The 16,887-nt window shown below is 40.9% G+C and overlaps 1 protein-coding gene across 2 annotated transcripts; it reads left to right on the top strand.

Annotated features, from left to right (window-relative positions):
• The first annotated feature begins 212 nt into the window (after positions 1-212).
• LOC308114921 (uncharacterized protein) lies at positions 213-13,562 on the top strand. 2 transcript variants are annotated; one of them, XM_080472187.1, is made up of 11 exons: positions 213-439; positions 5,401-5,467; positions 5,940-5,960; positions 6,052-6,324; positions 8,175-8,295; positions 9,261-9,436; positions 9,702-9,844; positions 10,621-10,768; positions 11,002-11,183; positions 11,302-11,394; positions 12,088-13,562. In XM_080472187.1, the coding sequence occupies exons 2-11, from the start codon at positions 5,422-5,424 to the stop codon at positions 12,787-12,789; spliced, it is 1,905 nt and encodes a 634-aa protein (XP_080328313.1). In that variant the 5' UTR covers positions 213-439; positions 5,401-5,421; the 3' UTR covers positions 12,790-13,562. The 2 variants fall into 2 exon arrangements, with proteins under 2 accessions (XP_080328313.1, XP_080328314.1); XM_080472188.1 differs by having other exon boundaries at positions 317-599; positions 12,088-13,173.
• Positions 13,563-16,887: the final 3,325 nt, after the last annotated feature.

Raw genomic sequence — 16,887 nt, 5'->3', positions numbered from 1 at the left:
AGGTGTCCTGAAGAAATGTATATATATATATATATATATGTATGTATGTATTTACAAATGTAAGTAAAATGAAATAATGTAATGTAACTAAAGCAAACGGAGTATATTGATATCGCTGCGTGGAGTTATCAATGTGTGACTCTGGCCATGATATCATGTATTAACGTGTTTGTATTAACGTGTGTTGTGAGACGCGCAGTGTCCTGGAGGCGGAGGGCGGCCGGTGTTTGCCGACACGAGTCGAGTGTCTCCGAGTGAAGCGCAGCCCGACATATTCTGAACATCTTCCAAATGTTGAGCCCGAGTCGTGAAGTGCGGCTCTGGAGGGGGGCGAGGTTAGATGGGAGGGAGAAAAACCTGCAGCATCCGCACTGATTTCCACCTCTGAGCATCCCCGACATTTCTGCTGTGACCGCCGCTCCCGCCGGACACGGAGAAGGTAGGTAGCGGATGTTTGTTTTTCTTTTTTTTTCTCCCTCCTCTCCTCTCCTTCATCATACATACATCATGTGCGGCCGAGCGTCCCGGATCTGACCGGAGAGGGACGGGTTAAATTCTGCAGCTTTTTGGACGCGCTTGTCGGCTATCCCGGCCCGGAGGTGAGAGCTGGAAGGTTTTTTTTGTTTGTTTGTTTTTAATTATTATTATTTTTTATCACCTACACGTTTCACTGTGATCCAGTAAAGGTGTGGAAATGTTTAACGGATCCTGTGTAAAATAAAATGCTTTTTTGAGGTTGATGCCATTTGTCCCTGAGAATTTAGACTCCTCTGATTGGACTAAAATCATCATCCTCAAAAAGAAGAAGAAAAAGAAAGAAAAATGAACTGTAAAAATGCAGGAAATGTGATTCTTTCATACATGTTTTTATAACAGGCAGACTCTTTGAGCAAAAACAAAACGTTCAACAATTACAATCATAGCCTATAATTTACATCTGGTGCACTTAGTCTGAAGCTGCTTCTCAGTGTGTTGTCTTACCACTAAGCTTAAGAGCCTCCATTATGAGAGGATGCTGTGGCCTGGAGGCTGCGCTGCCTCCACCTGCAGTGTCCTGCTCACAAACTGCAGTCGGAGCTGCATGATGGCCCCCAAACACCACAGGAGAGCCCTGCTGCTGTTACACCCTGCTCTGCATCACAAGATCACCTTTGCCATCATGCAGCTTCACAAATACTCTCTTATCACCTCAGATCGTGTGTTTGTCAATATTGCACAGCTGCTCCATCACACCCCAGCCCCCCCCCCCCACTCATGTCCAGTGATTTTAATGAATCTGACAGGTGCAAACAATATGGTGGAAAGCTGTCATATCTTTTAGTTCTCTGCAGTTTGGAGAAGAAATGGCCTGACAGCTCCTAGAAGCTTCCTCTCGAAGCAAGTCTTGGGAATTTATACATTTGGGTTCTGTTCAGAAATGCTTGCTGACTTTTTTCCATGCTGATCTGAAACATGGGAATAATGGAAGTGATAATAGTTAGTTTATTTGGTGTGTGTGTGTGGGGGGGGGGGGGGGGGCACCTCACAAGTGCATCCAGAGTTTCCATCCATGTTATCCTGACATAATATTTTCTTTTCGTTTTTTTCCCTGAGGCCTCATAATTTATAAATGTTAGGCTTTGGTGGGAACAGGGTACAGTATGTGCACTTCTTCTGATGCAAATAACTCAAGTCTGGTGAAAATGAAAGAGAAATGATGAATAGTACGACACAGAACTTGCTTTGTGGCTGCCCCACATCTGCAGTCATTGAAAGCATTTCCGCCTCTTTAAAGGCCAAGGACAAAGACCTGTCTGTCCCTCACCTCCCAGTAAGCATTGAGTTTGGAGTTTGAGGGAATACAGGCAGTGGCTTTGATTTCGGAGTGGGATGCTCTCTCTTGTATTATATAAGATAAGGAGGAAGAAAGAGATGCAAAGAAAGTGAGAAATGAGACAGATATCCCAAGACAGGGAGCCTGCTATATATCGGCTGAGAGGGGGTCTTAGTGAAAAGACACAAGAAAGAAAACGAGAGAGGAAATTTAAATTGTATTTTAAATGAGATGAATATATAAGATGTCCCTTGGGATATAACAGATTGTGTTCTCCTCCCTCATCTATAAGATGGAGAAAGTCGAAGCCTCTATTTGACAGATCAGGAAGGATTTGATGAGATATTATGAATCCATAAAAAATACATTGAAAATGAAGCATTTAGTTTGGGAATACACATGCTTCTTTATAAGTGTTAAAACTGAAGTGAGTGGTGGCTGCTATAGGGGCGACATGAAAGGCATAGAGCAGTTGTGAGATGTGTGTTAATATTTGTGTGCGTTGGAATGACGTGTTGCATGGGATGAATGTTAATGAAAGCGTTTGTAACATGTAGGACATTCGACCATGCATTCTATGTGGTCCAAGATCAAATGAACACATTGATTGGTTTGACAAGAACAAAATTCTTCAACCACATTTGAACTTCATTTAGTTGTGAATACGGTGTATTTACAATATCAATTAAGGAATTTGATGCAGATTTTCATCAAACGTGTCGCCATGATACTTATATATCTTTGTGGCAGAAGTTCTTGATCTCTGGTGGTGAAGATGACATTATTATGACCATCGCAACAATAAAATTCCCCCTTCCCAAATATTAGGAAAACTGTCTAGTTTTTCCTGTATCAGTGTATGAATAATTTGATGGTTGAGGTTGCGTGACATAATTCCATAACATGTTATACAATATACGTGTTCATAGACTGAGTCAAGATGACCACTGACATAGAACAAGGCTGGAATGAAGCTGAGTAATGAAGCGTCATGGAAGGAGAGCAGATGGTTCGCATGGCTGTGGTTTGTAGCCTGAAGGAAAGTTTATGAACGAGCTCTTTGCTTGTTGGGAGTGTTGCCTCCTTGCATGTTTATTTTTAGTGGGGAGGGGTGGGGGTGGGGGGGGGGGGGTCAAGGTGCTTGTGGCATTGTTTGTTGCTTCAAATGCTCAAAGTCACTGAAACAGAGGAGATGACTTTGATAGTTTTTGCTTCAGAGATCTTGCACAGGAACACCAGATTGTCCGTGGTGACTCCGTGAGACCAACTGCTGTGACAAACAGATGGACATGGGTCCCGTTGACCCCCCCCACCGCCCCCCCAGTCAATCAGTCCTGACTCTCAGATTGCTGCATTAATTAAATACTGACTTCTTCAAGGGTCAACAGCCAGTTTAGGAGTCCCAAGAAGGAAGCACAAAACAAATCAAGAAACCAAAATGGGACCTGGTGAAATATGAGTTGTACAGATGAGAAGACACTGAGGATTTCTTTATTGAGGGACATTGTTCTGTGCGATACAGCTTGGTTTCACATTTTGTTTCAGATACAATCGAATCAGTGGGCTTTTAGGCTTCCTGCCCAGAGTGTGGCACGAGGATGTGGCAGACATAGCCGGGTGTTGAATGAGGCCTTCTGTGAGACTGCAATTCTGGTTTGGTACAATATGACACGAAGAAATGGTAATCATCCCACCATTTACAGACAGAATGACTTGGGCATCTCCTGTGTTTAAAAAAAGAAAAAAGAAAAAGAAAAGAAAGACACTTTAATCTTCTCTGCGTGTTTATTAGCTGCTGCAAAGTGCGACTGCAGGTGTTCCCTCCAAGTCCCCTCCTGGGCTTTGTAAATGAAAACTGCAGCAAAATTGTCTTGCACAAAGTCGTGGAGTGTTGCCGCAGACGCCTCAGTGTATAGCACAAAGTTGTTCACATCATCATAATCCCCTTCTCAGTGTTCCAAGAGAGATCTTCTACCACAACCACAGAGAATGATTGTGGGTTTTTTTGAGACACTCCGCTGCCTTTACTGTTCTTCCACATTTCCTAATGGGAACCCGGCCGAGCCCTTACACAGATCGACATCATTTGAATTATCTTGTGGTTCATGAATTATTCTGCATTTAAATTGAGGCAAATAATCAATAGACAGTCACTGACAGTGATCCAAATCCAGGTGGCCCTCATAAAAATGCACATATCGCTAAAAGAGCAGGGCTCAGTGAGGCCTTCAAACCAAACAATCTAAACATATAAAACCACTAATGACCCTGATTTTAAACCCTGCTCAGGTATGGTATTAACTCCTAATGGATTGCTAAAGAAAAGCTGCATTACAGGCTGAAGTGCAACAGCAACCTTGAGGCTTTGGCACATAAATTGAATTTTCAGGGACTACAGGATTTATTGCAGATAGTCTCTTTCATGGAGAGGGTTGTTTAGATTTCAGTAGGATTAGATAGCCTAATGGAATCTCTGTCCCTTGTGCTGATAAGAAAGAAAGAAAGAAAGAAAGAAAGAAAGAAAGAAAGAAAGAAAGAAAGAGAGAGTCCTGCCATCGGAGGAGTACAAGTTTAGACACTGCTTCGTATAAATGATTTAACATTTTCATACAATTATAATGACTTTGATGCTCGGCATTCCAGTATATAGATAACCTCCATGCTGCACCATCAAACTGTATTTACTGCAACTTTTCTTTTTCTTTTTGCTGTTCCCCATCCTTTCATGTGTTGCTTCTGAAGTTTTGCTTATTCATATTATGAATATCTAACACATATAATCAGGATTATTTCCTGAAGTGTTGACAGAGCTGCTCATCCTGTTCATTTTCTCTTCTTGTATTTATCCACACAATTCTTTAAAACACAGTTTGTTTTATAGTCCAGTGGAACAGTTTTGCAGCTCTGGGCATTTGACAACTTCATGTCAACTTTGGAGAAGATTGGGGTTTTTTCTTTGCATTAACTCAAAAAAAAAAGTGCAGAAGGACACTAAGATGATGTGCAGGAAAACACATGTTTGAGGCCAAATTCAAACTTCAAAATAATCTGTATTGCAAAAATGTAAAAAGTGCAATGGAATGAATTGTCACTCATGCTTACAGGTTATTTCAGGATACACTCCGCTCAGAACATCTGACACTGAACACAGTAGAGGAAAGATTATGTTAAAGACCTGTATGTCTTACACTGTTGAAGATACTTTAGACTTTACATTATTGACTGTAACATTCCTGAATGGAGCGCTTCAGAATAATGTCTACATTTATCGTCTATTGGCTGCTGAAACTTTTACATTGATTTTACAATTCGTCTGTGGTTAGTGTGTGTAAGTGTCTTTGGACACGTCAGCCAGATTCCTCCTCGGCAATGGAGAGATTTTCAATAAATTTAGAGCGATAAGCAACGCGAGCTCATTAACTTTCGTGTATAACATGAATTAAAGATTTCAGCCAAAGGATTGGCTTTGAAAAATAACTCAAATATCATTATATTTACGGACCCGGGGAAACTAGCGATGCCTCGGTAATTGATTTAAGTGCTAACGTTTTCTGAATATGTGTGTCGTCCTTTTTTTTTATCTCTAGATTCAAAAGAATTTAGGCAAGATGGTGACAATCAGTGTGATTGCACTCAGCTTCCTCATCAGCACAGGTATGTCAACAGCAGCTGGTTTCCTTTATGCTTCCTTGAGGAATAGAAAATGTGTGTTGATAATTTACTGTTTCATAGACTGTAGGTATTATGAGCAGTTTGCATGCTCTCCCTATGTCTGCATACTCTGAGGACTCTGGCTGAAAAGATGATGACTGAAGATTAATTAGTAAAATGATGTGTGTCAGTGATTGTCTGACATTTTGTGGTTGTCCTCTCTTGAACCACTTTGTTGTGAACCCTGCATTTTGATTGATGTGTGCTGGGATTAGCTCCGACTCCCACAAGCACGATATGCAGAAAACAAGTAAAATATATTGCCAGTATGCATTCTTTTGATAATTTACTGTTTATGATGCTATACTTTAATTACCAATTACTTGCATTGATGGTGTGTTTATCATGTTAAAGCATTTCCAAATATTGCTGATATGACCTGATACAAATATTATTTTTGTGTTTATTTTTGCAGCTTATTCTGCTCCAGTAAAAGGTAAAATGCATGCCATTGTATCATCACTTAGTAATCCTGGAGTATTTTTGGCCTGTTAAATCTTTGTTACTTTTTCTGCTGTATGATCTAGTTGATGAGGACAGCCTGACCTTATTCCACGGTGAGGATTTCCACATCCTGCTGCCGTCGCTCAAGGTGGAGGTGATGTTTCGGAACAGGTCCTATCCTCAGTCAGACGTGGTCCTGATGAGGGGCATCAATGTGGTCAGTGGTCGGGCCAAACTCAACCGCCACCTCAGCCACCTCGTTGTGGAGAACGTGGGCGAGGGCGACGAGGGGGTGTACATCGTGAAGAATCCAGAGAAGCCCGCAGACGTCAAGCACTTTGTGCTAATCGTCCGAGGTACTGGATGACACGACTCATTAGGAACCGTAATGAAGCAAAGGGCCGACCGCAAGACTCAAATCCATCAAAATCTTAAAGATGAATATATATCACATGGGGGACATTTTTGAGTTTACCACATTTCCTGTAACATTACACGAGAAATCATGCCAAAAATTGAAATGATTAAATTGAAAGACACGTTTTCGACCTTGATGTAATGTCAATGCGTTAAAGGCAAATTCACATTATAAAATAAACCACAGTGAACATGCAGAAGTGAGACAGGTGCCGGCTTCAATCTACTGTTCAATTTGCAATTTAATGTGAGAATATGTGCAACATGTGATCCTGTAGTGTGACTTTTGCTATTCATGCATCAGAGATGGGAGCCCTCATGTACCTGGAGAATTAATTCTTTTTTTCCTGTCAGCGAGTGAAGTAAGTTTAATCATTGTGAAACTGCGATAGATTTTATCGCCACGGTGTTAAAAAACAATTATCATAATAAGTACACCTAAATGTGTCTGGAGATATTCACATAACTGTCAAAAATGGGTCAAAAAGTGAAAAAAGGAAAGTTGAAAAGTTGTATTGGAAAAAGTCAACTTTCATTACAAATTAATTGTAAAATGTTACATTCAGGTCATGGAATGTAAGAGGTGATTAGTATCATTACTTTTTTTTTTTTACATAAAAGCTAAGTGAAATCTGTTTCTTCAAAAATAAGTTTTGTAAATCTGAGGCTTTAAAGTGATTTAAAGATGTTTTGGGATTGATTTTTAAATTGTTTCTGTTCTAATTCTGCAATATTCATAGCATATGTTTATTAAGGAACGCTTCCAGGTGCTTTTATACTTACACTTCTGTCCTTTCACTAGAGGAATAGTTTTAATGCTCGACTTGCACTGAGTCAACGATGTGAAAAATGAATGAGCTGAAGCGAGCCTTGATCAAGTCCATGTTTTCAAAACAACGCAATCCCGTATTGTCACATTATTTTGTTAGTTCTTTTTATTTAGAAATGGAGAGCAGTCTGATCTGAACTTAAAATCCACGTGTATCATTTCACCAACTCCAACCATAGAGGAACCACACATTTCCATGTCCCGTTTGTCCTGAAAGTCATACAAGTTGCAGTAGTGTTGACTCTGAACTCTGAAAGACAATTCATGTGAGTGTAGGGACACAGAAAGTACATGCAAGAAGAAAGGGGTCATTTAAACATGCAGAGGGAGGAATATAAATGTAACAGTAGAGGAGCAATATGTGGATAAAATGCCATATGCAGGGACTAATGTGTTGAGAGGTGTTGAAGAGGTGTGGGTGTGTTTGTGTGTGCGTGTGTGCGTGTGTGTGTGTGTGTGTGTGTGTGTGTGTGTGTGTGTGTGTGTGTGTGTGTGTGTGTGTGTGTGTGTGTGTGTGTGTGTGTGTGTGTGTGTGTGTGTGTGTGTGTGTGTGTCTTTTGCCAGAATGTGAGAGCCTGTTGGAGCTGCCAGGCAGTAATTATGCAGCTTTTAAACCAGCAGCAGCCTCCTCTCTCCTCCTCTCCCTGCTGTTTTCCTGTCTTTATCTTGTGTTTACTGTCCTTCCTTCTCTTTGGTTTGCATTTCTACCCTTTCATTCCCCCTACCCTGATATTTTTGGATCACTGCTCCCTTGTTTCTCTGCAGTCGGTCCTCTGTTCACCACATCTGTGAAGCCATTCCCTTTTCCTCTCTCTTTGTTTCTGCTTCACCCTCAACTATCATTTGTCTCAACAAAGCTTTGGTTCATCTTTCTTGCTCTGCATTTACTTTCTCGCTCTTCATTTGCTGCCCACTCAAATTACTAGATTGATGCATATCCTTCTGCTTATTGTGTCCTAGATTGCACAAACGAACAGATCTTGAAATATGGAGCCAACTATCGCATGCCTTTATCAGGGGTGAATCGTCCAATCACCCTGGAGTACAGGCCCAGTGATGTGGAAGCCAAAGACACATCCAGGTACACACAACAAAACTGCACTGATGTTTCACCCCAATTACATTTTCAGTTGTTCAGACAACTTCATCCGTCTCAGTCGTTGTGACTCAGCTGGTAGAACTTGACATCTTCCAATCCTAAGGTTGGCGGTTTGATCCCCCATCTGTCCATGTCCTGAAGGGCCCTTGAGAAAGACAGTGAACCCCAAGTTATTTTCCAGTTGTGTGTACGGGGCCTTGTATAGCTTCCTCCAGCTATTCTGGGAGGATGCAGAGTTACTTCCAGACTAATCAATAGATATAACATCATCAAGGAGTCTTGGGATGAGCTTGCAGCCTCCTCCCCCCTACCTGGCCAGGGAATACCATCTTATGTCTCAGGGGAAACGGTCACTCTTCATGTCCTCAAGAGACATCTTGACTGGTCTTGACTGTCGGTCGGAGTCTCTTTCCAATACTCTTGTATTGAGTTTCTGGGCTGAGCTGAAAAGTGTAATTACTTAAGTACATTTTTTGGGAGGTGGAGCAGAAGAATGGACCACCACCCCTGTCTGCCAGTTCAAAGACACTGAATTCTACTGAGGCATGTCAACCAAGACATTCCTACAATATCCAAGGTCTTAAGCATCTCCAGGTGTATCTCATCCATCCCAAGGCCCGAGCATTAATTTATTTTGACTGCCCTCCTTCTTAAAGTGCTTCCTTCAACTCCAACCTCATCTGGTACAAGGGAGAAATAAAATCCTTTTGATTCTTTGGGTTCTCTGCTAGTTTCTCTCAGAAAGACCCATGCCCTCACATGTCCAATATATCAGCAATGATAAAATCAACTATTTGCTTCTCTAAATGTGTGTTTTCTCTGTTTTGTTTCGCCGTGTTAATAACAGAATGAAATCTGGACGAACCATTATTTATGTATAAAATGACATTGTAATTACCAAAAATAGGTTGATAAAACTTCCTCCTATCTGACTTAACCTCCTGCAGGCCTGCTTTGGTTGTGCTGACCACAACAGGGACGTCCCCGGAGCCCTACCAGGGTCGAATCAGCATTAGCGACCAATACGTCACTCTCAACACTGTCACTGGTGGCGATGAGGGCAGCTACACCATCTGGGATAGCGCAGGAGTCATTCAAAGGAAGGAGTGTCTCAATGTCAAAGGTGACAGCACAAATGAAGACACAGTCTTTGTTTTGCTCTGCTCTGCTTCACGTGTTTTCAACTATCAGAGCTTTCGTTCAGGATGTTGTTCTTGTCTCCCTTTTAGTTTTTGTGCTGCTCTTGTTTGCCTTAATGGCTTTTTAAAGACTGAAACGTTAATGGCTTCTGCGGGCTAATGCATTTCAGATGATCCATGAGGCTGGAAACTGCTCCGTGAAGTATTTATTGAATGTCCTCCTTCCTCTGCTGTCTGTTTGTATCACAGAACATCACAACTTTGTGACCCTGCCACAAGGTACAAGGCTGAAGATCAACCTGATACTCAACAGCTCTTTGGTGCACCTCTACTACAGCCCCAAGTCTGACCCCACACCACATCTGATGTTAGACAAGGGGGAATTTACAAATGTAAACAAAATCTCTTGTTCTCTTAAAGTGAAAGTCCCCATTAAAAGTAGAAAAAATAAATCTGCTAGATAGTCATATGCCTTTTCTTTTGAAACATGTGGAAAGTATTTGTAGTTGAAACTGCAGCCACCACACAAACCACTGTTATAAATAATTGTGTATTCTAACACAGACGTCTATTATTTTCTGTATAGGAGATTTAATGCTTACTCATAACAGCAAAAACCCTGTTTACAAAATCATGTTCAAAATTATAGTATATTTCATGAAACACACTCTTAATGTTGTGTTTTCTCTCAATTGTTTGGCCCATTTCCCAGTGCATTATCTTTAAATCTTTATGTACAGTGAGGTAAGAAAAAGGAAAAAGCCTTTATTTTGCATCTCATAAAGCTCACGCTTGAACTGACGGAACTGATCTTTGCATGCAAAGTAAAGCAATTTTAGTAGCAGTTTGATTAATACACACAAGTTGTAGATAAAATGTATACAAACTATATACGTTTCTGCCATGTTTTCTGTAAGAGATACTACATCTGCTGCTTGTTCTTGAGATCTACTTAAGCTTTACTTTTTTTAAAGGGCTATAAATGCCAGTGATGGACAACTATTAACTATCCATTTCTGTACTGGTATATACATTTTTGTGATACTTCAGACCTAAATGCTTTTATCAGTCAATCATGGGTGGACTTTGTGTTGTAGTAATTGCTGTTCTGTGTTTGCTGCTCTGATAATGATTCAGTTTTTAAGGCCAGCCTGTGTTTTTATTCTAGGCCCCAACTGATCTGGGACTGGAGGACCGCCTCTCCTTGGATGGTTCAGTGGTTTATCTGGATCAGGTCAAGCGTACAGATGTGGGCCAGTTCAAAATTACAGACTTGCAGGGATTCACTGTGTCCATGGTCCACCTGGAACTAGAACGTGAGAGAGGCTTTGTTACAAGGCTAAATGATTGTATTATTAGATTTTGGTAGTTGCTAAAGTACAGTCGACCAAGAGCATTCTGTGACCCAGTGAGGTACAAAATCAAGTAATCCCTTTTTTTCTTCTTCTGACATGCTTAGGAACTTCAGCAGATTAATGAAAGGTCATCTGAATTATTTCCCTTTGTTCTCTTGTCATTCTCCCCTCTTTCCTGCTATGTCTTCATGTAGCTTACCGACTGGAGTCGCTGTATGTGGCCATCATCGCCCTGTTGGGCCTGCTGGTTTTCCTTCTGCTTGTTTGTCTGCTTTCCTGCCTGATCAAAGTGAAAAAAAGGGCCAAGAGGGCCGCTGCTTTAGAAAAGATTGCCCAAGGCGCGGGGAAAGAGGATGAGGGAGAAGCCTTCAGACAGGTGCGAAGAAAAAAGATAGACTGTGTTGATGATGATGATGATGATGATGATGATGATGATGATGGCACGTATTGGGATGCAATGAATCATGTTTCTCTATCTGTGTGCATTTTCTCAGGTGGTCAAGAACATCACCAAACTCAGTGAGGAATCAAAACACTCCCAGGCTGACAACACAGAGAAATCTCAGAGCACCGAGGTGGACATCAAAGTGAGAAATTGTGCAGTTTTCTTCTCATCACCGAAACATTCAGAGGTTCTTTCATAACATCTCAACTTTTATGATGTCTTCTGCGTCTAGACATTTGCAGCTTATTCAGAACGCTACTGCTAGAGTCCTCACTAAGACCAACAAAGAGGATCACATCAGTCCAGGTCTCAGATCTTTGCCGTGGCTTCATGTGTGACAAAGAATGACCTTTCCTTTTTAAATACAACTCTTGGTTTATGAAGTATTGAATGGTTCAGGGTCAAAATATATTTCTGGTATGCTGCTGTGTTATGAACCGTCCTGGTCTCTCAGGTCTTCTGGGAATGGTTTGCTTTCTGCCCCAAAAACAAAAATAAAGAAACAGTTTTCTGTTTTTCGCAAACAATCTCCCAGAAAACCTGAGGTCAGTCCCAACTCTTTCTTCTTTTGAATCAAGGCTGAAATATTTCTGTTTGCCACTACCGTTTATTGAGTTGAACTTCTTAAATCCTTGCTCTGCACTTAAGCTGGACTGTGATATATGTTCTCCTATTTGACCTTATTATTATCTTCCAATTTCTTTCATTATTTAAAAACCTGTTTATGTGATTTCTTTATACATGCACCTTCTCTGCCTGTTACCTTTTTAAATCACTTAATATTTCTTTGTTTCTAACGGTTGTACAAATATTTCTATTGTCTGTCTGAACTCAGGGTCTTGAGGTTTCTTCTAAGGAAGTTGGGGTCGGTAACCTGGAGACCAGTGACTCAGGGGTTGGCTTTAACACTGCCCTTCCACTGGACACTGACACTGATGCCCCTGATCAAATCCCTGACTCTGAGGCTGTGAGCATCTCTGCTGCTGAACCCAAACCAAGTCCTCCGCCTGCTGCTGCTGACGCCAAGCCAAGCGCTTCACCAGCTTTGGAAATCAAACCCAGTCCAGTACCTGAAACTAAAGTCAGCCCTGTCCCGGAGCCAAAGAAAACCCCTGATAAGCCCATGGAAGCAAAGCTGGATGTGCCCAAACCAGCAGAAGTTAAACTCAGCCCAGCCCCGAGCCCCGAGCCCAAGTCTGGTCTGAGTCCAGCCGAGCCAAAGGCCCCCGCACCCACTCCAAGCCCCGAACCGAAGCCGGCCACTCCCAAAGCCACCACTCCAACACCTGAGATTAAGAGCTCTCTGACTCCCACAGCAGAGTCCCCCAAACCGACCACACCGGAGCCCATTACCAACGGTACACCCGAGCCCGGGCCGGATTCCAAACCGAGCCCAGATCACGCTGAGATTATCGGAGGCTCAACTCCCAAAGCGGCCCCACCTAAAACCCCTGAGGTGGAGATGAAATCGAGTGGTGCCGCAGTCGAAGCCAGCAAAGATGGCGCCGTGGCTGAGGATTCAACAAGCACTACTTGAGAACCGCCCCTCAGAAAACACAAAGGAAGTCCCACAGATCTCCTCCATCTACCACCACTGTAGACAATCCAACACCCCCCTACCAAATATCAAGGAAACCACCACATCTGGGGCTGGGATGGCATTTTAATATGTCCAATGGCTGAACACTGTATTACTCTGATAACGGTAACTCACTTGTCTATAAATAACACTAAAACCTTTGAGACTCTGGCTCAAAAACACTTCATATAATAATTGTGGCTGTTGATTGTTCAACATATTAGTTGTTCGCACCTTGCGGCCTCAATTTTTGGTAACTTTTCATTAAAACTGCCAGACTGCAAATGAAAGCCTTTGCAGAGTTTACACTTAAAATGTTAACTCCACACAAGGTCTTTTCTTAAAAAAAAAAAAAAAACCCTGAAAGATTTACAGCATTTTATTATAACAACATGCTGAAGGTCCTCGACCTCCCACTTCGATGTTTTCTTCTGTGCCAGCGTGAGTGAAGCAGACAAAAGGTCTTTTCAGCCAGTGTCATCTCAACCCCTGTGATTACACTTGACACAATTGATTTTCTACTCACTTGTGCCAGACGTCCAGCTTCAAAAACATTTTTATCTTTGCCCACACAGTAATACTAATAATACTAATCCCTATAACTTAATTTATAACCTTAGATTGTGATTCAGACTCCCAGTGGATATCTCAAATCCCTCATGTCTGGATTAACAGCTTCACTGTCTTTGTTCTGGATTTCTCGGTGGCTCTATAAATATCCCAGTATTGTTAGTTTCTCATTCAGGCACCTAAAAGGACCACCCTGTTCCTACAGTATGTTTGACTTTCCAAAGATGAAATACTGAATTATGTGGTGACTTCAAATTTGTTAGGAAAATACCCCCTTGGTCTCCTTTTTTCTAGCCCTTATTTTACCTCATCTTCTCTCCCTCTACTTCCTTTCATTTGCTCTGTGTTATTTTTAAACAAATGGCCTTTTAACAGAAATTACTATATAGACTGATTTATTTTTTTTCAAAGCATATATTTCATCTAAAGTATTACATCATTGTTGTGTCTGTAACCCTGTAAAATTTAGCAACAGCTTCAATATTTATTCCTACAGTATGAGGCCTTTACCATTGCCATGACACTCTCCTGTCCAGAGCTGGTCTGTGTGAGTTTGGAAGTATGTGGATGTCCAGTAAACACAAATTAATCTCAGCTGAAACTTTTGTGTGGTACTTAGGAGGTGTGCAGTTACATTTTCCTGTGTGAAAAAAATGCACGTCTCTACCTCAAGTTTTAACTGACCACTGGAAACCCAACAGCTGTTCGGCTTTGACGCATTTCAAAGTTTGTAAGGAAGCACAAAAAAGACCATGAATCAAACTGATAAGGGGAATGAAGGATAGAAATTCTGAGCAGATCCATCTACAATCGACTGGCCTTTCCAAGTAGCTTTCCTGAAATACATCATTAGAAATGCATGCGCGTCAGCATCTTTAAAAGCCATAAGAGAAGTCAGACTTAGATGTCAGATTTGATATGAAACTCAACGCAACATACTAAAATGACAAATAAATTCATGTGAAGGTCCCTCAATGTTTAACGGATTAACAGTATCAGATAGATGTTTTACACATTTAGAAATGTATTTCAGTGGAAAATGTGGAAAACTCTGTCTCTGCCTTGTTTGCTGCCTGGATCTGTGAGGAAAGCACAAACTCATTCGGCAATACTGATAGTGCTCTTTATACTGACATGCATACACAAACACACACAAACACACACTCCCGCCTTGTAAATATTGCATGTGTATGCCAGTTTAACCCGGCCCTCTCCCATGGCTGAATGTTTTTAGTGTATAGAACAGTTGTTATATTATACCTAATTATATAAATAAATTTCTCAACATCTTCAAATCTAATATATAAAAATACACTCATATAATATATATATATAGTATACATATATATATATACATATACTAATATTCACTAACGTCTTGAACAAATTTAACAACCAAATATTGTAAAAATCCATTAAAGCCCTATATGAGCTCTTTTTTAATTATCACCATCCCAACCTGACAATATTTACAGCATACTGTATCTCTCACCGTATTCACATGTGGTATTACAATGTTTAACCAGTCAATTAATGCAACCACAGCATGTCCACAACATGTTCTGAATGATAGGCTCTCACAGGGCAAAAAATCTAACTCTTACCAAGTATTTGTTCATATAGTGTTTGTGGGAAAATGTGGAAACTCCTGCTGTAGAAGCATATTGCATTCTTGTAGGACGGAAAATACAGTTTTTCTGAATTATAGAAATCATTTCTAATTGATTAATGGATTTATCTACATCACTGAAAATGATGACGTGACAAATATTTGTGGTTTGGTTTTTACAAGATTTAGATCAAAACAGCAAACCTCCTACAACCTTCCTCAGTTTTCCATGGGCTCAAAATCATGACACGCTGAATGAAAGTCAGCAGGCCACTCTAAAACAGCCGACACTTACTTTATCTTGTTAAATCAGAAATTAATCTTCCAAAAAAATTCCGTTGCCAAAGCAAGTTTCTGGTTGTGACTATATGTCATACTGTGAGCGAAACAAAGCTGGCAATAAGCTAAATAAAAATATCTGCAAATAAAATTGATGAAAATAAAATAAAAAAGTCCTCATGTCTCACTGAAATTTTGCTTGTTTGGTTATAATGTGTGACAAAATGAATTGACTCAAACATTTAAGAGATCTCCTTGGTAAGAGTCCGAGTTTTTGCGGAGTCTTATCCAGACATTGTGTCTGTGTGGTATGTGTGTGACCAGAGGAGTGATGTTTTCATGTTACCATCATTGTGTGTCAGGGATTTTGTTTATGCTTCAGTTAATATGCATGTATCTTTGAGAGTGTGAGTGATTTATGAACGAGTGAGTGGTCAATCTATGAACAAGTGGTTTGTACAAAACGAAACAAGCTTATTTACTTTGTGCTTTTCTGTCAGTGGTGAGGTATCCATGTATGTGCCTGCATAAATCTCGTCTTGCAATGTGAAGAAAAACAAGTGCTGTGTTTTAGTCATGAGTACGAATGTGTTCTCAGCCACAGAAAATTGTAAAAGTTAATGATATTCAAATAACTGGTGTTTGTTTTAGTGCCTAAATGTATATTGGATAGTTGGCCTGTTGTATGTGATTAGCCACTTCCTGATGGCACCTTTCTTTTTATTAGGTTGGATAATCAAAGTCGCCAGATGCATCCTGCACATCTAAATGAACAAAGTGACAAAACTAACTGGCCTGAGATTGTGACTGTAACAGACTGTGTTATTGTGAAAGACGTTTGTAAAGACACGATGAAGGTGACTTGACTGGACTATAAGTAGCAAACCGACTTCTGCATGTGCTTTGTTAGTAGGTGAGGGTGTTTTCTTGAACCCAGTCTGCGGCACAGTTTGCACAGTTTGGAGAATGTGGATGAGTTCATGGTAGCAGCAGACGAATGGCACAACTTTTTGTGTGTAGCTCTCTGGGTCATTGTGTGGTTGGCTATTGATGAGAGACAACTAAAACCCCATCTTCATGCTCCATCACAGCTGTATGATGTCAGAGATTGAAACACTGCGCCACTCAGAAGGGCGCTAAGAGAGACAGACCATGAGTGGTGAGTATGATGAGCCTTTGTTTTCCACATTGCCAGCATCTCAAACAGGCTCTGTCGAGTGGGATCAAAGTTATTGATTCTAACTAGTGCCAGAGGGATTCTAGTTTCTCAACCCCTTAAGACACTTATAGGCACCACCACTGTTAAAACCACTGGTACTTCTTGCACGATGTGAGTCGTCTCTGTTCTCTCTGGTTACTGCTGCTGTTCTGGCCTGGTTGTGGTGTGATGTCCCACATGATCTCTCTATCCTCCCTTTTTGCACAACACTTCACACAAATGTTTTGTAAAGACAACTGTTTTTTTTCTTTATTTCATGTATAAAGGAATACTAAGAATAAACAAAAGAACCTGACGCTCGTATCGTTGTCTTCAGTCACTTTGAGCTACAAACTGGCAGAAGGGCAGTTCAGTCTCAGAGCTGTCCTTCGCTGCTCAG

This window comes from Lipophrys pholis (assembly GCF_963383615.2).
Source record: "Lipophrys pholis genome assembly, chromosome: 9".
Classification (NCBI taxonomy): Eukaryota; Metazoa; Chordata; class Actinopteri; order Blenniiformes; family Blenniidae; genus Lipophrys; species Lipophrys pholis.
This window is presented reverse-complemented; position numbering and strand designations above follow the sequence as displayed.

Excerpts from the sequence above, each read along its gene's own strand:
- LOC308114921 (XM_080472187.1), top strand. The coding sequence starts at position 5,422 with ATGGTGACAATCAGTGTGATTGCACTCAGCTTCCTCATCAGCACAG. Across the intron at positions 5,961-6,051 it reads TTATTCTGCTCCAGTAAAAG|TTGATGAGGACAGCCTGACC; the intron begins GTAAAATGCATG and ends TGTATGATCTAG. Across the intron at positions 11,184-11,301 it reads AGGGAGAAGCCTTCAGACAG|GTGGTCAAGAACATCACCAA; the intron begins GTGCGAAGAAAA and ends GCATTTTCTCAG.